Source organism: Poecilia reticulata, linkage group LG6, assembly GCF_000633615.1.
Source record: "Poecilia reticulata strain Guanapo linkage group LG6, Guppy_female_1.0+MT, whole genome shotgun sequence".
Taxonomy (NCBI): Eukaryota; Metazoa; Chordata; class Actinopteri; order Cyprinodontiformes; family Poeciliidae; genus Poecilia; species Poecilia reticulata.
In genome coordinates, this window is record NC_024336.1 from 22,666,452 (window position 1) to 22,689,476 (window position 23,025).

General features: G+C 39.2%; 1 protein-coding gene across 1 annotated transcript in view; it reads left to right on the plus strand.

Moving 5' to 3' along the window:
• igf1ra (insulin-like growth factor 1a receptor) overlaps positions 1–23,025 on the plus strand; it is an 85,252-nt gene that overhangs the window by 12,599 nt on the left and 49,628 nt on the right. Inside the window, exon 2 of the mRNA XM_008412387.2 lies at positions 90–653. Coding sequence (XP_008410609.1) covers positions 90–653 — 564 coding nt within the window. The remainder of the gene's footprint in view (positions 1–89; positions 654–23,025) is intronic.

Sequence of the window (23,025 nt, forward strand, 5' to 3'; positions counted from 1 at the left end):
GTGTAGAATGCTTGACGTTTATTAATAATTCTGTCAGTCATCAATTCAGAAATGTATTTATTTATTTATTTTTTGTTTTTTTCTTTCAGTCTGTAGCCCGAGTATTGACATCCGGAATTACATAAGTGAATTCCAGGCTCTTGAGAACTGCACAGTGTTGGAAGGTTTCCTACAAATCGTTTTAATCAACGAAAGGACAAGCGCCATCAACCAGGAGGTCTTCCGCACCCTCAGCTTCCCGAAGCTGACYGTCATCACCGACTATCTGCTGCTGTTCCGCGTTCCTGGCCTGGATAGCCTCAGCACGCTCTTCCCCAACTTGAGCGTCATTCGAGGCCGTAACCTCTTGTATGGAAACGCTTTGGTGATCTATGAGATGACCAACCTGAAGGACATTGGCCTCTACAACCTGATGAACATCACCCGTGGGACCGTGCAGATTGAAAAGAACCCAGAGCTCTGTTTCATTGACTCGGTGGACTGGTCTTTGATCATGGACAGCAATGTTAATAATGTTATAACTGGGAACAAGGAGTCGAAGGAGTGCGATGATGTCTGCCCRGGCACAATGGAGGATAACCCTACATGTCAGAGGACATTGGTCAAAGGCAACAATGACTACCGCTGCTGGACATCAAAGCATTGTCAGAAAGGTAATTCAATTTCTACTTTTTTAATTAAAGAATTACTTTGATCTTTGAAATTTACTGCCTCTCAGACATTTTACAATTGCACRCAACTTCAACACTTCATCCAATGAATCTAGGTAGAGATTTTGTTCTTTGTTTTGGTCAGACAGTACAAACATTTTCCTCTTTGATCATTGCAGAGACTTTTTCTTWAGATCAGGCTATTTATGAAGGAAAGGATGGCGGCAATACAACAGCACCAGGTATTAAAGAGACATACTTGGTTGAGGTTAAAGGAACTCTGCCAAGAAATKAGGTAGTCTAGCAGTCTGGAGCATGTCAGCTAAATATTTGCCAGAGGGATATTTAGAAATTTGTGAAAAAAGGGGTTCATTGAAGGATCTGGGGGAGGGTTGTCCTCGTTGAACTTTAGCCCAGTGGTGGGGTTGGCCACTTTTCATTAAAGTAGTTCAGAAGGAGGTCATATAACAGTAAATAAGGCAAATAGAGATAATATTAATGGACACCTTTGTACACTGATAGCATCCGAACAAGGAAAACCTATGCCTTAAGTTCAACAAAACTTGTTGAATAAGTGTGAAAGTACATTGAAACTGCTTGTTGCACAAGGTGATAAATGTGGACACACATCTCTGACACAGTATTAGGTTTGACATTGAGTACCAAATGTGGAGTCAAAGCAGACATGTAGCGCCAAAACTTAAAGATACAGATATTCTGTTATAAACAATATTTATGTAAAATTATACTCTGCTTTCATTATTTCTCTCAGCTACATTAACTTTTAAAAGTATTAATATGCTTTAATCCATATTAGATTTTATTTTGCTACAACGCTATACTTCAATTAATTTTATTTGAGTCTTATCCGATAGTGTAGTAGTTGCCACTCAGAAGTAAAAGGATCAATTATTTACAAGTAAACATTTGAAAAGAATCACATTCAAAAGTGTTTAACCCTTTTTACTCTAATACCCTAAAATAAAGTCAAGTGTAACCAATTACATGTTTTAGTCACCTGCAGAGATCCACAGCAGTTGAAAGGACAGCCAGTAGTTTTTCACTCCACAGATCTGACCTCCATAGATGAGTGGCAAGATTGTTGACCTAAACCCAATACACTGAGGTTTGTAGTTGTTACTTGACAAAAGGTGCAGAAGTGTTTGTAAGGCACTGCTAGTTAAATAATAGTGGGAATAAGTTGCCTCGGACACCAAAGGATCAAATCATATTTTTCTTTTTTTTATTGTCCTTAAGACCTGTGTGCAGCTCCCATGGTCAGTTTAGATTCACAAACAAACTCGGGGTCTCTGTGGGAACCTGCAGAACAAATAGTGGAAATAAAACCTGCGCTTTTCCCCTTGTGACCACATCTTTCTCTGCAACGTTTATTGTTTGTCTGTGTTTATTCTTGGACGGGTTGACCTATCGGGAGTTTCCCGCAACGTTATCAGCTGCTCAATTCGTGCACAACTGACCCTGTAAAATGAAAGTTTTTAAATCTCTTTGTTAAACGAAAAAAAAAAAAAGTTTCATAAAGACTGCCACATTGTGAATGGTGTAGTCACACAATTTTATTCTTTGCACAGTTGATGGTTTTGTGGTGTTTTGCTGAGTTTTTCCTCACACAACAGACCTGAGAGCAGGAGTATTGTTTAGAGCAGCTTGCCTCTCTCAAAGGGCCTGGCTGAGTTCAGGGTAAACACATTCATCTGGAGAGCCCTGAGGTATCGAGACCGCAGATAAAGTTTTTCAGGAAGCTACACTTTGGTTACAAAAAATAGGGCTGGGTGGCATAGAGGCAGTGCGAAGCATTTTTCATGCAATAATGCGGCAGAATGAAGCTAAAACCAAACTGGGTTGTGCTTTAATATGTTAGAATTTGTGTTGGGATTTATTTCTTTCTTTTTTTAAGGTATGATGTGTTCTCTTGGAACTTTCCCACTGTAGAGCACTCTTCTCCCCTCTCTACCCCTTTGTGTAATTGCCTTGTTTTTCTCCGGTACAGATGTTCCTTCAAGGGCATGCAGTGGTTTTCTAGTCAATACAGCCCGGTCTTCTCTTTAATTACACTACATGAGGAGGAGCGCTGTCTGCTAGCTAACTACAGTAGCCTCTGGGGCTTCAAGTTGAAAACTTGAAGCTTAAAAAAAAAAAAAGTTTTTTTTTTCTTTCATTTTCTTCTGATCTTTAGACGTTATTGGTTTGTATTAGATTAGGGAATGTTAATCTTAATGTGGAGCCGAGTGGAATATTCCAGGTTAATGTTAGATAAAGGTGTGTGGGAGTCAGCTGTGTTGCTAAATGGAGACTGGAGAAATGGGCACTTCTTAGAGGCAAGCAGTGATGCGGAGAGAGGCCCGTTCTGAGAAGTTCTACACAGGAGGAAGGGCATAAAGGCAAAATGTCAGACAAATGTCAAGTATACAGTCTCAACAGCAGTCTATGAGTGAAAGGCAGTTCTGTGTGTTGAGAACAATCTTTCCCTGCTCGTGTTTTCCTCTTCCTTTTGAAACATCCACTCCTTTAACTCCAGTGCCGTTTCTTCTCCCCACTGTGTCTGTTCATTTTCTTCCTCTCCACTTCACTTAGCCTCATCTCTGATTGTCCTTGTCAGAGGTTCTGCTGGTGTTTCCTGCTCTATTTTCACCTCACTCTTTTCCGCAGGGCTTATCAGAGGCTGCTAACAACCTCGGCTGTCAGATATCTTCACTGTGTACTAGTCAGAGATGTTCTCTCTCCCGCTCTTGTTTGACTGGCCCCTGAATCTTTTAATGTTTTTCAAAGGGCTTAAAAGGTGTATGGCCTGTGTCTGTATTTTACCCACAGCAAATAAATAAATAAATAAATAAATAAATAAATACAAAAGACTTGTGACAGTTAGTCAGATGGGCAGACTGTGTCTTATTATATGCCTGGCCTGCTTCAGGTCTGGTTGGTCTTCATAGCTCCACAGGGAGGCACACATTCCCTGATTCGCAAGTTCTCACAGAGCTCACATTTCTTCTTCATGGAATCAAATATTAACTTTTGGTATGCTGGAGGGCACATCCAGTTAAGGCTATCTCATTTAAAAAGAATACCACTTATGTAACGTGTTTCTTTTCAATAAGCAGTATGTTTGCACATTAACATACTTTAAGACAATGGAAGCAGACAGCATGTCTGGCCCATGACTTGTTCTYGTCTTTTCTGTTCTCCCGATTTAACTACAGTTGTATTCAGTAAATTAAAACGGGTTCCGATGAGGTTTATTTGTCAGATTAAAAGTGCCTTGTTAAAATTACAACCTTTAAGGAGGTATCAAACATAATTTTCATTATAGACCCACATTTCTGCAGTCAGAATGTTTATTATTATTATTATTATTATTGGTCTGATGTAATATTCTAATCTTAAATGTCATGTTTTCATTAGCTGCAAGCAATAAATCATCAGGCTTAAAAAAAGCTTTAAAACATCAGTCTACGTGTAATTAGTTGGTATAATGTGTTTTACTTGTGAGCTGTGTTGCTGAAATACATGAACTTTGATTTTTATTTGAATTTTTTGAATATGACTATATATCAGMTGGAGGTACTGTATATACAGTCATATATACCCCATGCATCTCTAGTTATACAGATTTGTTGCTAAGAAAAAAATAGGCTTTTCACTCCAATTGCATTTGCTGTTTTACGTCTTTTGCTGTCTGACGTGTGCAAGGAGTGGCTGCAGCTGTAGACCAAAATGTAAAAAAAAAAAAAAAAAAAAAAAAAAAGTTGTCTCCTTTTTCTTTCAGTTACTTCGTTGTCTTTGAACAAAAATAGAAAATAAACAGCCTTTCTTGTTGCATGCAGTAGTGGAAAGAAAGCCACATGATAACGTTTGGACAGCATTGGCTGTTTATTTATTAATGCAATCTGTTGTATTGCTATGAATAGTAGATCATATGCCAAATAAGTACCCAGCAGCATTCTTTGGCCGTATCTTGCAAAGGGACTTGTGAGATGGGCTGTGTTGAAAGTGTTACCTTAATGCTATGAGGTCCAAAGCCCAAAGTTTGCTGTTTCAGTTTAGAATTCAGAAACCGAAAAACAAAACAAACAAAAAAAACTTTCAGTATCACAGAAAGAATTAGCTGTTTCTTTATGTCCTTATTTCAAGATGCATTTTGGGTTTCAAATGTGGCCCACTGTGGTACTTTTTTATTAACACTGTATTCATGAAAAATATTCTGGAAAACATATTTAAGAAAATATCCCAAATTCCAATTTCTATTCTTGAAAATCGAAGCTATTTTGCTACTGTTCACTTTTATCTCACAAAGAATAAGATGGATTGCAATGGTGCTTATTTTTACTTGCTGAAAGCCAGAATCATGTTTACTAATAGAGAATGTACGTTGGATAAAATGTCTCTGCCCCTTTAAGTATATAAGGCAGAAATTCCTCTTGGCTTACTCATTGCACGTGTGAGGGGATAAAGAGGGGGAAATGCACCACACAGGCGGTATGTGAAGACTGTCTGTGCTTGGTCATACAGAAACTGCTTGTGTCCCATTTGCAATTATGAGTAAAAGGGATTGATCTGTGGTCCATTCTTTGTGTTTCTGGACTTGTTGTTCCTGTAAAAGTACCTGGGTGGGCTCAGTTCACAGATAACAGAAGGCTTTAAAATAGTTAGCAGAATCTCTGGACCTTATCAAAGTCCTGCGGTTTCAGGGACAGGAAATTCAAAAGAGCTCAAATTTCAGACTTGTAGTATGGTGCTTTCCTCAGGGCACATCTTGTGCCATGACTCAGTGCCCATACATCCGCTGTTTCTACTCGCCTGCTTTTTGCTTTCATGAAGAAAATACTGGGGCTCCAGCATTAATGCTTTAAAGATGGTACGCATGTTGATCAAACTCTGTCCACACCTAAGTGCAACACACTGTTCCCTGTTCTTTTCTGTATAACTGCAGCTCTGTGGGAAGGAGAAAGGTGTACAGGCATTATTACTGCAAAGACACTTCATTATGGAGACCTTAACTAAGACGGATTTATACAACTCACAAGCCACGAGAGTCTTGTTTAATTAACTTTTAACCTGCATTCAATTCCATTTAATTTAGTTTTATGTAAATAGCGCCAATCACAGATGAAGTAATTTCRAGGCTTTTTACAGAACAAGTATGTTTAGTTTATTCTTAGATCGTCCACAGGGAAGTTTTYTTTGTTTTTGGACTTCTGTAAGAGGTGCAGTTTTCGAGCAGAGCCCTATCCAAGGTGGACCGACTGCCAAAAATATCACTTAAAAACTATTTTTAGGGTTTTCTCTAATATAATAAATATTCAATAAGCATCAAACTGTGTTTTAAAGAATTTCTATTCAATGTGAGAATATTTCGCTTTGACCACTTTAAGTGTTTTAGACAAGTTGAACTTAAGTTGAGTCTGGATTTCTTAAAAAAATAACCAAATTGTCCTTTAATTTAGCACCGGTAAGGAAGCTAATTTGGATGCAAACATCTGTCATTAGCAAGACGTGGTGAACATATAAGTATACATACATACATAACTCCAGCAGACAAAGGCATGTTCTACCACGCTTCTGTGTGCGAGAGATTAGTCAAAATGCAAGAAAAGTGAAGTTTAAATATATTTAATCCACAGTCAAGCAAACAGTTTGAGCTTTTTGCTAACATATTTTGATGGATGAAATTTTCTTCTTTGTTGATGATTTCATATTTTCCAGTCCACATTCATTGCATTGGTTTCTTTGTTTCTTTTTATGTATCTCATCTCCATCCTCTAACCATTCATTCCAGCCATTCCTCTTCAGGGCCTTTGCYGCATGTGTCCCTTCTGGATGCCATTCAGCAATGATAGAAGTTCGTCATATATTAGCTTTAAACAGAAACCTTCTTCATGGGTTCTCAGAACATGAACTCTCTTAAAATAAGGGGGGACACTTTGCTTGGTTGCATATAGTTGTTCCGCCTTAATTTGTTTWGTTGGTTGAATTTGGACTTCCCGAGCAGCTGGGCTGGATTTCTTATTTTTTGTTCTTGCCTCACACTTCTAATGTGTTTTCCGTTTCTTGTAAATGCAGAATTATAAAATACGAAATTTGTCTCACTGCTCTCAAGCTGTGTGTAGTGGAAAAATTACCGACACATGTTGACCGCTAATACTAACATTTAATGTTGCTAACAGTGTCTTTCCTTTGGAGGGATTAAACTTGTGAGCTGGCACAGTTTTTCCAATTCATGATGACATGGTCGCACAGTGTGTTATTGTCCATGTATGAACAGCAGTCTGTATTGTCCATTGATGGCTGGCCTGTGCRAGTTTATCCGACTCATGTCCTCTGTGGCCTATAAAGGTCTTCTCTCAAAGCACCGACAAATTAGCCTCTTTTTTCCAAGGTTTCCTCTCATCAACTCAGTTGACCAAAATAGGACTCGTGTGACTTCTTGCCAACATCCAAAGAGACGGRCCGACACACTTGTGCTCTCATCCAGATACACAGGGAAGCCCACTGAATACAGATGTTCCCTTCTGCGTAAAGTACCCAGGTTGTTCAGTTTTAGCAAGATAATTTAGCCTATCACCGTTGGCACTGGATGACTCAAACATGTTACACTCACAACCAATGCTTACAAAGGCTTACATGCATTCACACATACATACTGTAAAAGAAGACAGAAAGAATGAATTCAGATATTTAACACATTGTGAAAAAGACACAACCTTTTTTCTCCACTTACAATTCATTTGTATAGTTTTAGGTCAGTTTGGAGTACCAAAAGGATTTCCATTAGCAAWATGTTAGTATAATGAGAGATCRTTTTAAGATAATTATCTTAAACTTGTAAGTTCATATACATTTCCTTTCTTTTGCTTCCTTGTTTWGGCTTTTAACCTATATAATGTAATGGTCTAGGTGGCCTTCTTTCAAGCTTTTCACAATAGTTTCCTGGAAATTTGGCCCCATTCCTCCTGACAAAACTAGTGTAACTGAATCAGGTTTGCAAGCCACTTTGGTCAAAACCACCTATTCAACTGAGCTCATAAGTTTCTGGAGGACTGAGATTAGGGCTTTGTGATGACCGCTCCAAAACATTGACTTTGGTGTTTTTAAGCCACTTTTTAACTAGCTTGGTATCATTTGTTTCCAGGCTTGAACTTACTAATGTCTTGGGAGGTTGCTTTAATATTTTTCTTCTTTTGGACTGCAAATTCTTTTCATGTAAAATGTTATAAGAGTATTTACTTGATGTCACGTTTTTTTGACTAGACTCGTTTAAAAATGTCTAAAGGAGATGTATCTAAAATAAAATATCTTTAAAGTCTCAGTATTCTGGCATTTGTCAAATAACAATAATGTTCTTGATTCTAACCAGGAGAAATTTATTTTTACTTTACTGACAGATAGTAGGGAAAAAAAGAGTTATGTTTTTTAATAGAATGTATGTAAATATCTGTTTTTTATTTTGCCAGCCTTCATGGTGTGTAAGCGTGAATGCATTTAAGCTTGTGGAAGCGCAAGTTGCGTGTGTAATATGTTTAAGCCACCCAGTGCCTCTGGTGATAGGTTGCCTGCTGCTTCCTGGCTGTGCAGTACAGAAGCTGTGACTCATCCTTTACTCTCACCACTCATTCATAAATCTGCACGAATACTATAACTTCCATGCAACACCACCCCTACTCCAGCTCTGGCTGTGTTGTGGCTTCCTCTCTGTCCTTCTTCGCACTGCAGGAAGGGAAGGGTGAATTCTATTGCCACMTCTCTGTGATTCGYCCCCCCTGCAGAGGTGAGAAAGAAGTGCGCCCTCGTCTGCTTCCTGTGCCTCCCCTTGGCACCTAAATGGCACCTCTGACTTGCTGCCTACTCCAGCTCCCCTTTTCTCTCTCTCTCTCTCTCTCTCTCTGTCTTTCTCCCTCTCTCTCTTTCATCTCTCTCTATCTCTTTCTCTCTCTCTCTCTCTCTTGTTCTCCCTCTCTCTCTCTTCAGCTCAGGCCAGAGCAGCCATTTACTCACAGCTTGGCTGCCTTGGCAGGGACTCCTGGGAGATAATGTGCCATGCCTGCAAGTAAGCTCTGAGAGCATGGGTTAATACCACAGCGGAAAAAAGAAATCTCATGCTGACAAATCTCTCCTGCAGAAGTGAGGATGTACGCTGGCGAGCCGCAGAGAGAGGAGAGTATTCTGCTCTGCCAGAATAGTTTGTCAGGTTCACTGAGGTCATTGAAATACTGCTCCTTATTTTCTCCCAGTTATGTTTGTGGTAAAGGGCATCTGAGCTTCTCCTTTCACCTATTCCTTCGAACATGCCTGAAATGTACACCTTGCAAAAGTGTTCAGCCTTCTCACACTTTGCTGCTTTGCAACCTCAACTTTGATGCATGTTATTGAGATTGTATGTAATAAACCAACAGGAAGTTGGCCTAATTTGTTCCTTGGCCACAATGATGCTGTTTGTTCTCTAGCAAAGCTCTGATATATTTATTTATCTACTGCATTTATCTGAGATTAAATTGCACTGGTGTACTAATTTACTCAGAAGAGGATTTCTGGAGCAGTTCAGTTTGTTACATTGGAATCTGCTTATGGTCATCAGAATAAAGGGGGATGAATACAAACACGTAAATTTAGAGAACAGTTTTTTTTCTACTTCTGCTTCCTAAATATGTGTGTGTCATAAAACTAAAGCAAAATGCATTGACTTTTGTGGTTCTAATGTGAATAAATAGGAAAGAGTCCAGGCTCTCTGTTAGGAATGCAACGTATATCAGCATAAACATCGGTATCGGTGGTTGCTAATAACATTTTGATGTGTCGCTATCAGTTTCGAAAAAGAAAACTGGGCTTGTATTAATAACTGATATTTACGTTTCACCTTTTTTTTTGCCACTTCTGCATGTGTTTCAGGAAGGGCATGGTAGGTGGTGGATCATGTGGCATTTGTTTGGTCATGTGACAGTGATAGTTATGTAGTGCAGGATTGTTTTGTCTAACTGAATCGAGATTATTGATTTTTTTCTTTTCGTGTGTCAAAATTGTGGCTAAATATGTATATTATGTATTAGAATGGTAAATATTGACAATCACTGCAATTTTAATATTGGATGTTGACAACAATCCAAATTTTTAAATTGGTGCATCTCTGCTGTATATTCATGCTTAATGGTAAAAGGTCTTGTTTTTGTTCAAGGGGTCTCCTCCCACAGAGAGAACAGCAGTGTGACTACACTGATGTTATGCACAAGGTTGAATTCCAGTAAAGTAACATTAAAGTTTATGGTTGTAGCAATGTGGAAAAGTTGAAGGATAAAAACTTTTCCTCAACTCAGTTAGTGATGTAATGCGAAGTGACTGTGTCCTTACCAAATGGTTCTGGTCATAGAAAGGCAACATCATATATGAGATGCAGAAAAAATAATGGTAGAGTAGCTTATAGTTATTGTATCTTGTGGCTGCTTAGCAAAGGGCGGATTATACTTTTAATGCTTGCGTCTGTCTGTGCATTTTGAGTTCACTTTTTTGTGCATTTTGAGTTCACTTTTTTGTGCATTTTGAGTTCACTTTTTTCTGTAACAGACATACTGAACACGCCTCAGCGTGCCAGCAGTGATCTGCTGTCTGTTCTTCTTTGTAGCATGTGCACAATGAGGAGATGAAAGGGCATCATAAAATTACAAAGGAAACCTCATGAATTACACAGCTAGATGAAATGCCTTTGACAACCACGCACTTCCCCTCAAATAGTTTTCTTTTTTGTCCTTTATGCTAGCATGAGGAGTTGCATTATATTTGCTCCAAGCAAAGTTTGAATTGTGCCAGCTTTGTACAAATGGTCCTTCGAGTTGTTTTTAGTGTCAATAATTAATAAAGTTACCATACCCACTCAAGGATGGAAAAAAAAAACAAAGTTTAAAGTTGATAAAACACTTTAATGAAGGCTCGAGAAGTCTTCGTACTATCCAGGTGTGACTAATGACATGGTAGGCTGGTGGAGGTTCACCGTGTTCTTTAGTCATTTATTTTGAAAATAATAAGAAAGGAGATATCGGACACACATTTTATTTGTAGTACTAATATCAATACGCCTCTCAGTCCCACTCTGTGCCTCATTGGTTGTGTGATGCTTCATTTATAAACTCTCAGATCGCTGTTTGACATGGCCAGCTTTATTGGTGATTTATGAGCAGCCGGAGGCAGCATGAAGAGTGGCGTCTCTTTGTGGTCATATTGAAAAACTGTTTTGTGAAAGACTCCTACGACTCATGTAGAAGTAATCCCTCTGATTCATAATTGCTAACCTACTCAAAATATGTTGTGACATGTTTAACTTTGTGGAGATCCTGTTGTTAGTATTTCGTAGTGTTGAAGATATTTCTGTTGATTGGAGCAGACATGCTGCTACCAGCTGTAGATGGATTTGTCCAAAGGATCATTTTCTCTACTTCCTGGGAAGATCTGGGAGGGTTCATTTAGGATGGGTCTCTGGAGATAGATACTTTGTTACCATGGTTGGTCTACTGTGAATAGCAACATAATTAACGATGTTTACTATTGATAATGACCCTAATATTCTATCAGCATCAATTTTTTATACATTTGTCTCATTTTCTATTTTTAACGAGTTGTGACTGTTTTCGTCTGTATTGCTGTGAGCACAGCGGATCTTCTGGCTGCTCATGAGTGCGCTGTATACATTAGTTTGTTTTTGACTCATGTCATTTGTTGTCTGAGCAACACTTTCGAACCAAACATGGCAGATAAAACAACTGATCCACTGCCAGAGCGGTATGGAAGTACTTGAAGTTAGCCGACAAAAAAACAAGGGTTTGGATGCTCAACGCTGCAGAACAGARCAGACAAAGGATAGCATCTCCGGGCTTCTCTGGAACTAGAAAGAAACAAAACTACTGTGTTTTGCTTCAAAGCTAGGAGACACAATGATAAATTATTTAACATTTAGATGTATGAATAGAATAAACATTTCTTTTATTGTCCCACACTGGGGAAATTCAGGGGTAACAGCCATGTCGGGATGTAAGTTTACTCAAAAGATTTTAAAAAAGTGTTTAAAAAGAATATATATATACACATTTGTATTGAACATTGAAAAGACAGTTTACAAAACAGTACTGCATGCAGTGCAGGGAAACGTGCAATAAAAGCAGAAATGTTACTTAAAATGAGTAAAACAGAGTAAATGTTTGACTGTTTCTGTTCCTTGTATGTGCTTATGTGCAGTTTACTAAACACAGTTGACTAAAATAAATTAACTTTTTTCTGTTTTTAATCTAATTTAATTGCCTGAATGTCTGAATTGTCCGAATGAATTAGCATTTAAACCAGAAACTGTTATAAAAAAAAAGCATGCTTATAACGAGTTCTGGTTATTTTAAAGCTGCAGATTACATAATTACATTTGATAGAAAKGATTTACAAAAAAACAGATTGTTTTTTATTTGAACTAGCAATCATCCCCAAACTAAGGCCTATTTTTGTTTTCCTCGTTCAGTCCCATTATGTCTGATATTCCCATTAATTTTTTTTTTTTTTAGGATTGTCGCAAATCTTAATAAACATTTTCTTCTGGTAAAAATGCAAAAAATTGTAAATGTAAACAATTATTGTAATATAAAATATGTATATATTGACTTTCCACAATATCACAGATATAATAGTCCTTGTCCTTGGTAATTTACAAACWTGGGGCGCTATTCCGTCAGTCTAGTACGTCTGCTCTCTGTCAGTAACAATAATAATGACCTTGAGCCTCTCCTTTCCTCTGCTTATCTTGTTTGGGTGGGATCTTGAAGGCCAGCGTAGCTGTCAGCGCGCGGCCTAACAGGCACAGGTGGCTGAGTCTGCTCTGACTTCTCCTGCCCTCTTGGCACGGCTCTCTTGGCAGACCAGCAGCTCCTTGGCTGCTCGCCTCAATGGGCCACTCCAACTCTATAATCACCAGTTGGTGCTTTGTTAACATCGGGTTGGCCCACGATGAATTATTGCTCTCAGCTTTGAAATATGGCTCCTCCTGTGCAGAAATCCAATGGAGTGTGAAGTACCGATCAGAATCTTGCGTATGTCTCTCCCCCTTAGTCGCGGACGTAAATACAGTGTCATTCATGACAACTCTCGTGGTGATGACATCTTACTGGGTCAGTGCTGGACCCCTCGTGATTGGCTGCAGTGGATTAGACAAAAAAAAAAAACCCAAAGTGAATGGGGATGAGGGGGTTAGAAAAGGGGTTGATGAAGACAAACCGTGTCGCACCATGCAGCAGTCAGACAGCAGCTTGTTACTGTGTCAGATAAATATAGAGGTCTCTGGAGCTCCCCTCTGCGACTCTGTCTTTGCTTGAGGGGAGGGGAAGGCCGTGTCACCTGGGAGCTGTCGCTATCCTCATTCATCCTCATTAAATTGGCTTTAGATTTGCAGGGCATTAAAGATTTTGCCATCTCTGACGTGACAGATGGGGGTAAAGTAAGGTGACCGGACGATTTTGTCACTCTTGTTCCGTAACCTCCCTGGGCTGCCTGGATGACAGCGCAATGCTGACCCAATAATAAGATCAGCATAGAGATTTGTTGCTTTGGCAAGCGTTGAGTCTAGACGAGGGATATTGGTAATTTATTTAGATTTATTTATTTTTTTTTTTTCATCTGGTGCGGTGCTAGAAGAAGCACAAACATTCACACCCAATAAACCGTAACGAAAGAGACGAGTCAAAACAAAAATGTCTGCCTCTTTTCATTCACGCTTTAAGTTTGTTATGTAGTTCAACTTGGCAGTTTCCTCAAAAACAGAGACCAGAGAGGCTTTTTTTTGCTCAATACTGATATCTGATATTGAGATGGCAAAGTCTATTTGATGTGGGTGATGTGGGCATTTATCCTGGGCGGCATTAAAAKATGTCTGATGTGAAATATCAGATTTGACTGTGTTTTGTGTTACTGTGCATCTTCTGTGTCAGTCAGGCTCTGCTGATGAAGCAGAAGAAAAAAAAAGGGATGGCTTGATGCGGGTCRGAAGAGAGCAGACCCACATTGGTACCTTTCATCTCTTCCGTTCCGATGAGAAGGCAATGGTTTGAAAACCATCCATTCTGAACTGACCCTTCCCGCATAAGTTCGRTGTGAATCACCCCCACCAGCCCGCCCCTGTTAGTGCATCAGAAACAGAAAACAAAGCTTACTAGGCTTGTTTGTGCTTGACTGTGAATCAGGAACCTGCTCTTTCCCTCTCAGGCGGTCTGATAAACAGGAAAGGCACTAGCCTCCCGGCTGCATATAAACATTGTCATCACATGTTATTACTCACAATTTTTCAGTTTTACTGTCAGACTTCATTAAGTGCCAGTTGTTTTTTTTTGTTTTTTTTTCCCCCGTTAGCTCTCTGCTTTTCAACACGCCTGCTTCAACACTGGGAGCAAATTAAAAGTTCGTCTCGATCTTTAACCCTTCTTAGACGCTATACGCTCCTGTGTGCCCTGTTGTTGTTAGCAGATTTCCACAGCAGACATGTACTTGCTTGTTAGAGGGTTGTTGTTACATTCCACCTACCTGCCTGCATAATATATGGCGTTATCATGCCGACCTTTTAGCTTTCTTGTTCCCTTCCTGCATGTGGGGTAATGACACCGATCATTCCTGTTTTAGGAAATCCCCTCACATTTTGTCCTGCTTTGACTTTCTCCTGCTTGTTTTGTTGTGCCTCTGGTTTTATTCCTGAGATGCAKTAAAAATGCCCATCCAGTATGTGTGCCACAGTGGGGTTCAGTAGCCAGAATGTAAAAAGAAGCAAAGACCAATATGTTATTCCCCTTATTTGTACTTATACTGTATTTGTTTCTTTCCCAGTCTTTGAAGACAAGAGAGCTCAGTTTCTCATTTCCTCCTTTTCTGTACTTTACTACATGGATAAATTTGTCTCCGTCTCCTTTTCTGGAATGCAAAACGTTTCTATTTCAAACGTACAAAGGCTGATTTGAGTCTCCGTTGTTGTTTTTAAATATTTACATAACTTTTCTTTTCTCTTTTTTGTTTGAGAGCTAACTCAATAGGTCGGGGCTTTTTTTTTTTTTTCGCCATTATGGCACAGCCCTCTGTCAACAGCGCCTTTTAAAGGGATGGAGATTAACTCAAAACACTAAGCTTAGTGTTCAGAAAAAAAACAAAAACAAAACCCTACACCACTTATGTCAGCCTGGCCATCAATCAGCAGCTGGGGAGTGCATGAACAGACATGTACATCACCCTGTTTCAGTGTATAGTTCTCATACCAATATACTAGATATCTGTGCGGAATCACAGCTCACAAAGTCACATTCATTTAGCAAACTGCAGCATTTATATATATATATATCAGCATTTTCACCTCGATAAGATGATGAGAGGTTTAAGGTTGCTACCTGACAAATCATGAAAAGATTCAAGATTTTCTTAACACTTTTATAACGCCTTGTAACTATATTTTTTTTCATTTTATTATATCTCAAAATCTATGTTCTTGATAGCACTGTGAGATGATCAAAAAAAGTTATCACCATATTCCAGCTTTCTTGTATACGTGCTCTTTCCGGCATGCTCTCCGGCACTGCCATGGAGACAGACACCTAGGCATCCATCACTCAGTGCCTGCGGCTGTCAAGAAAACGCTACACATAAGCATGTGTTTAAAACCCCCGGCTCTGAGGAAGTGGGAGGAAGCGGCCTCTCGGAACACGGCTAACAGATCCTCCTCTGCCGCCGCCGTCATTGTCTCTCTTCTCACCTCCCCCCCCACACACACGCTTTAAGTACAACAACGGAGATGAAGCCCTTGATTTATGGAGTGAGTACAAGCTAGGCGGGGCAAGACAGGCCAGCTACTGGAAGCAGAGAGTGAGTGTGTGGGGGGACTCAAGTCTAGGGCCCAGAGCAACAAGGTCTCAAAAATGTCCACACAGCTGCAGGGTCCCATCTTACCACATGGCTAAACTAGGAATCAACCGATCATCTCCGGTTGAAGTACAAAGAGAGCAGAGCTGCCATGCTCTGAAGTGTTTTTTTTTTCTTGTAACGTGTGTTTGTGTATGTTTGTGTCTGAATAAGTCAACTGGAGTAAAGGGCCGCTGTCTGAGCATGGCCAATCCCACTGGGAAATGTGCTTTTATGTGATTTTTTTTTTTTTTCTTCTATGCTCCTTTCATTTTTTTTTCTTCCTGTCAACTAACTGACACACCCATTCCAAGAATCTCTGGTGGTTTTGCTGATTTAAACTTTCTCATGTAAATGCTGAACCTCTAAATGGCCCAAATTAACTTTATCATCCTGCAGACAGATTCGGGAAAGAGACTAGACGAGCCACTTTTGGGAATGTTTTGCAGCCCTAATGTTCGACAGAGGAGGTCTTGCATGTCTGCCTTTGTGGTAAAAAAAAAACAAAAACGGCTGTGTTTGTGTGTAAAGAGGTGTGGCAGTAGGTGGGTCCTGAAGAAACAGCGGCGACTGCTCTTGAGAGTGTCGCCTGGACTCTGCCTCTTGGCAGCAAACTTGATCAGCGAAGGAAAATACATGCTCTGCCTTTACAATGCAGGTCTTTGTCTCTGTTCTGCCTCGGAACCATCAACTATTTTGGAAATAGTTTCCAGCTTATTAAAACGGTTCCAGACCATGACTGTTGAACCAGTGAGTTTCCACTTAATGTTTTGGCATCCTTCCCCATCTTTGGTCTGCTGCGGGCATCTTCAGAGAATTAAGGCTTTCTGGTAGAAATTTATCTACCGTTGGTGTTTATCTTTCTGTTTTTTGTTAGATTCTCTCCCCACTCTCCCTCCTGATGGCCCCTGACTTTGATTAACTGTGAAGATCATAGGCTTCTTGCCTCATACCCTTGCTGCCTTGTGTCATTGTTCTGACTAAGCTTCTCTCTTCATCAGAAATGAATTAAGCTTTTTGTGCCAATGGCCACTTACAAGTGCCATTAACAGTGTGCTAGAGTAGTTCTGACTCTATCTAAGCTGAATCACAAAGGCTATGTAGCAATTAGGCGACATTTGACTCACTGTTAAAACTGTGACCCTGAGTTAAGATGCACATTATTCTCTAAAATTGTCTGTGAATTTGAACTCGCATTAAAAGCTTAACTAGATTTCTTTCACGAGATATTCCTTCATCTGTGTTTTATTTAACCAGATTATATTTCACTGATATCATTCTTGAATTGATTTCTTGGAGGTAATAGGAGCGTGTTATTAGATCCAGAATCTTTTATTGCTCATCTGAGTAGCCTTTCCTCTCCATTAACTGATTTTCTCTTTTTTTTTGTGCCCGTAAATACTGAATAAATGATCATAAACCTGCTAACCGAGTTTCCTCAAGTGTGATGCTCCCTGAAACTGTACAGCTGTGAGTTCTTGGCAGATCCTCGTGATTCGATTCAATTACGGTCCTTCAGTGCGGGATTTGATTCATTTGTGCTGCATCTGCCCTGCTTAAAATTTGTAATAAAACTCCTTTAATTACTTCTGGTATTCACAACAGCCTCTGAAAGATCAATAGTGGTCTTTTAGGTTTACAAATATACACATTAAAGCTCCTCGACTTGGAGTGGAGTGGAGCAGTAGGTGCAGTACCTTGAAAATACTTCTTGTACTTTTTCTTATCTTATCAAGTTAAATCTACCAACCTCAATATATTTTGTTGCAGTTTTACATGCTTGACCAACATAAAGGGGCATAAAACTTTGAAGTGAAAAATAAATAATTTGCAGTTTTTTTTGTTTTTTTTTTCAAATAAAAATCTGAATAGTGTGTCATGAATTTACTGACCGGATACTTTGTAAAAGCATTTTTTGCTGTAGGGCTCCCCGGACGGGTTTTAACCAACTTTGCAGATCTTCAGATACATGTATCCATTCTTCCTCACAAAATAGCTCGAGCTCAGTAGGTCGGGATAGAAAACCCCTGGGAACAAGATTTTCCAAGTCTTGTCACAGTATCACAGTTTAATTTAACTTTGACTGGGCTATTCTGAAACATGAGTATTCTTTGATGCAAATGTTCTCATTTTAACTTTGGTTGCATATTTTTCTGCTGGWAGGGGAACCTGTRTCCCTGTCTTAATAGGCTTTTTATGCAAGATTGTCCTGTTCTGAACTTCTCCCTGCCTGCTGACGATGCCGCCGCCATCATATTTCATTGTTTGAACCCTGTGTTAAGAGGGATGTGCAGGGTTAGTTTTTCACCTGTGTTTTAAAACAGTTACAGAACTGAAGATGGACTTAGCAGAGGTTGTAAATTGCTGTTTACCACAATTGCCGAAGTACTCTAGTTCATATCACCTCCTTGCATTTACGCAGAATCATCAAAGACTCAAAATATTAACTAACAGGAGTAATGTGCTTTGATATAAATGATTGTGCTTAAACACAACTTATGAAAGTTGAGCATGCAGATGATTTTGGAAAGAAAATGCATAATTTCATTAGGTTCATAATTTTCATTCCTCTGATATTTTTAGAGCCTCCATCACCCACTTAKGGTTTGATGTGCTGCCGGAGAGTTGTGCATGTTTACACAGGAACAAGTTCTCTAAATTCAGCTCGAACTGATCAAAACTGATCTAGTTCTTGCTCACTGCTTTACATTTACAGTCTAAACCTGAACCAGGCGGTCAATCTGTACACACAGTTAACATGAAAACGAGTATGAATACGACCGCATGCAGTTACATTAAAAGCACCACATGTTTGTAGTGAATCCAAATCCAATTTTTTGTATGCCCGTATAAGGGGAGAACGATTCTAAATAGAAACTATTTCTCCAATGATTCCAGTAACAATAAAACGTGCAATGATGAGAAAGTTTGTATAGTGACTTTTCGGAGTAGTTTCTGTAAGCCAGGTCTTGTGTGGCAAACTGCAGATAACTTCATTCATTGTGTTCAAAGAGAAATATCAGCAACTATTTTCTACATAAAACAGATACAGTTTGTCTGAAATTCTCTCAGTTAACATCAGCAATTCACTCATGAATGAAACATTTTTCAATGTCACTTCAATAAGCGGTGTTTACTTCAAGTTCAYCATGTTAGAGAAAAATATATAAAATAAGCCAGTTACAATAAAGTTTTTATTTTTATGAATTATTATTAACATGGTCAACAGTCCGCAGCAATTAAGCTTAATGCTTCTCTGACCTATACTTTTATATTATTTTATTCATGTAATATTTTGCTGTCATTTTAAGCTAATTCTGCTGACTGAGTTCTCGGTTGGCATTGTTGTTGCACACTAAAGATTCCTCTTGCAATGAGACAGATAAGAAAAACGGATACAATGGTATCTTGGATGCTGGAGAACAGACAATGGGCAGATTCTGGTAAATGAGTCGGTTGATTATTGACTCAGGCTTAATCCATCTCACATATTGTGACAGCGTTGGTATTATTCTCTTGATGATGTCATGTCTGCCTCGTGAAATTGTTGTTCCTGATGCCTGGTAGTTGAAGCTTGTGCAAAACACAGACAGTGCTTTTATAGGACACAGCATGTGGGGGGCGTTGTTCTTTTCACTGTCTGACCCTTGCAGGGAGATCTGGAAGAATGCCTATTGTTTCCTCATTGCATGCTTTGTCCGATAAACTCTGACCAACTCTATAGCGCCCTGAAAAGTTGTCGGYGCTAACCGGCCTCTCTTTCCTTCACACTTTCTCCTTCATGAAGGAGGTTTTCTTATCCTTCTTCAGATTCTACTTAAAGCAGACCTGGGAGACCATCTCTTGGTGATGCTCTTTAAGCCTTMTTACTGATAATTCAAATGATTCATCAGTGTGAACAGGACTACTCAACAAAATAACAGCTTCTTCCTTAAACAAACAAACAAAAAAAAAGACAACAAAACAGTAAGACAGGTCCCAAAGATTCCATGCTGAAAATCAGAGTTCTATTTCATAACTCCCGTTACTTTTTCTGTTTCATTTTGCTCTAAAAATCTGGAAATGATCAAGTACGTATTTGGAACYTTGGGTTTCCTTTAAGCTCTTTTGAGCCTGTGTTTGTGAGTTTAACAGGGGGCTCTACAGGARCAGCCAAAATAAAGAATGTGTGAAGGTACATGAGCTGCTCACACATTCACTAAGCTCTTCCAACATTAGGTGTTCAGCCAATAAAACTCAAGCAAACTTAAGTATTTTTAGCAAAAATCTGCTTCTTAGTCCTTGTAACCCTGATTAGGCTGTGATGTCACTTTCTCCCTTGTTTCTCTCGGTCTTTGATAATATTATTGAGTTGTATTGTAAATGGTAATACATGCAATCAGACTAGGGATACAGCTAATCTTCTGTGTTACTTTTTGAGCTTTTATGCTTTGACACGATTCCTTCAAGTTTGGACTAGTTAAAGTTGAACACGTCAGTTGATTGTGTTCATGCTCGGCTTGGATGTCATAGAACTGCTGTTGCTTTCTATGAAGATAAACTATCACTGTGGGTTACAATGTGAAGTTTCCACAATCAATGAGCATTTAATTCAAGTCCTTACCGAATCACGAAAAGGTTTTCAGTTTTACTCAAGTCTCAAATATACTTCCTGACTGTTTTGATGATAAAAAGCTCCTTTAGTTTTAAGGGCACATTCTGCTTCTGGACACCTGTGGCTGTTTTGACGCAGTTATTCATTGACCCGCACATAACACTACAACTTCATAGCTGACCCTCATGCACGCAAGCAAAATATGTCTGAGTGAGATAGTCAGATAAGTGTCTTCTCAGTGGGATCCTTTGGCCCGTCTCTGAYAGCTGCAGCAATATGAGAACATGGGGTTCACCTCTGACCAAAAACAGCCGTGTGCCCAAATGACAAAGTGGGGTTAAGAGTGCACTGCCATGTTCTTTCATGTATTCCACTTGCAAGAATAAATGCTGACTGCATAAGGACACATTGTCCATCAAGGAGTGTGAACTGCCTTAGTTCTTGTTCTCATTTGGAGATAGGCATGCTTGCAGTGCTGCAGCCAATGACCCTGGTTATTACATCCTGTGCCCAAGGCTGATCCCTGATCTATCAAAGACAACTAATGTGGTCATTTATCTCTCAGTGAAAATGAGAGGAACAGGGAAGGAAGGAGACAAAACAAGTGAATTACCAGAGGGGAACTTTATCGGACTTTGCGTCACGTAGTGGCACTGATTTTTTTTTTTTTTCATTTGACAGAACTGCAGTGCTGTCAGAGTATTTCACACTCTGGTTTGGCAACATAGGAACAAAGAGGATTTCCATTTTTATTCACACAAACCTGCCAAGTATCACAGTGATGTTTCCTTTAGCAATGCAACCATGGCTTCAAACGCAACATGATTTGTACCTCAGCCTCTTTGACATGTCATATTATCAACGGTGTCTGTCAAATCTCTAACCACTGAAGTGAACCTTCTTTCATCGGATGCATATCATTTAATCTACTTCTATCACTGCTTTGCTATATCTAATAAGTGTTCTGCTTTATTGCTTTGCTTTATTGTTATCCAGATTATTTCAACATCTACATTTTCTCCATCTTTTCAGAATATTTAATCCAAACTTTTTTTCTATGAAAGTTGTGAATCATGTAAGTAAGACTACATGACATTTTTGACAACTTATAATTTAAAATAATTTTTTATCTGTTTATAGTCTACAATGAGAAAATGTGCTTATGTGACCTCAATGAACAAAATTGACCAACATCGCCGTTATTTTGGTTTGATCGGGTGGGATGAGGGTGATCGTGTAAAACTAGAATGAAATGTAAAGACTTAAGAAAATATCATGTAATAAATTAAAAGACACGAGACTTGACATTTTTATAGCCATTTGCTTCCATACTCAAACAAARTTAAAATGATATGTGATGATTTATGTGAGCAGAAGTGAAATAGTCAAAGGTGTTATTMTAACTACACTAAAAAAGGATACACATTAGCAATAGGCCAGACAGATTCAGAGCTTACTGTCAGAAAGTACAGTTTTTTAGGCAAGTTAAATTTGTTTTGTTCTATTATTTTATCGATTAGATCRACAGCATTTCTGTGGTCATTATTACCCAGCTACAGCTAACGGTAAGCAACAGTAAGCAATCTTCATAAAACAAATGTGTACACCGCTGTCCAACATGGTACTTTAAGTACTGTCTTACATAATTGGTTTCGTGAGATAAGAATAGCTTTTTTTTTTTTTTTTTTACTTTTTCTTTTATAAAAATGGGGTTCATCAGTGCATGAAAGCGAACTTGCTGTGTGCAAGTGGGAACTGAGTATCTAACATCTGTGCTTTAAGTTCTTGCTGGCAGACGGTACACCATCACTCCATCACATTGTTGTGCAAAGACATTCTTTTTGGCTTGGGCACAACATTCTCTTTGTGTATCATTCAATATTGGATAAATTTCAACGTCTCTTCTTCCTTTACTCTCTTTACTTAGTAAATCTTACAGTGGTGGCTGATATTCTAAAATAATATCCTAAATTGAGAAAATCTGTATCAAACAATAGCACTTAAGATTTTATTTATTTTTTTAGTTCTGCTTGAACCTTGGATAGCTCTGAAGATAAAAATGCACATTTTCATCCTGAGATTTTAATGAGGGAAGCCAAGTATTTCATGATTTGATTTTGGCGGTTGGTTTGGCGGATGGGAGGGGTGTTTACCAGCCTCCACTGCACCCTCCCTGAACCGTGTAAGGCATGTGCTCTCAAAGCTTAGGCAGACAGACAGCTGGCCACACAAGCTTAGGAGAGGAGTGGGCTGTCTGGTTACTGACTTAGGCCCAGTAGACCCACTTCATTCCTTACTGGTCTGCAGTCCCAACGTTCAGAACTGTTTTGATCATGTTGTGGACAGGTTTCCAGGTGCAGGTGCTTTTTTTGGTCGAACAGTAGCAACAGATGTTCCAACAAAACCACAGAGGATTTTCATTTTCACACACTGTGCCAAAGCGTGCTCTCCTCAAATCTGTGTGTGTTGTTGTCATTGAATGTGACAGGGTGTACTCTGAGGGTACAAGCACCCRTCCCCTCTGGCCATGCCCCTCTATGCATGCTGTTGTGCGGTTGTGTTATGTTGCACGTAGGCCTGTGGAATGCCAGACCGTTCTCCGCTTCCCTCACGGCGGGTGGCCTCAGCGTTGGGAGCCAGCGGAGTTGGTACCAGGAAGCTACGGTGGGCAGCTCATGGGGATCAGTGGAATGTGCTTTAGAATGGMTGTTTTTGTGTTTTGGAGACAGAAAGGAAGATTAAAAKTTTTGGGCAAACCTACTTTTTTTCCCCCTATACCCTTGATAGATAGATAGATAGATAGATAGATAGATAGATAGATAGATAGATAGATAGATAGATAGATAGATAGATAGATAGATAGATAGATAGATAGAT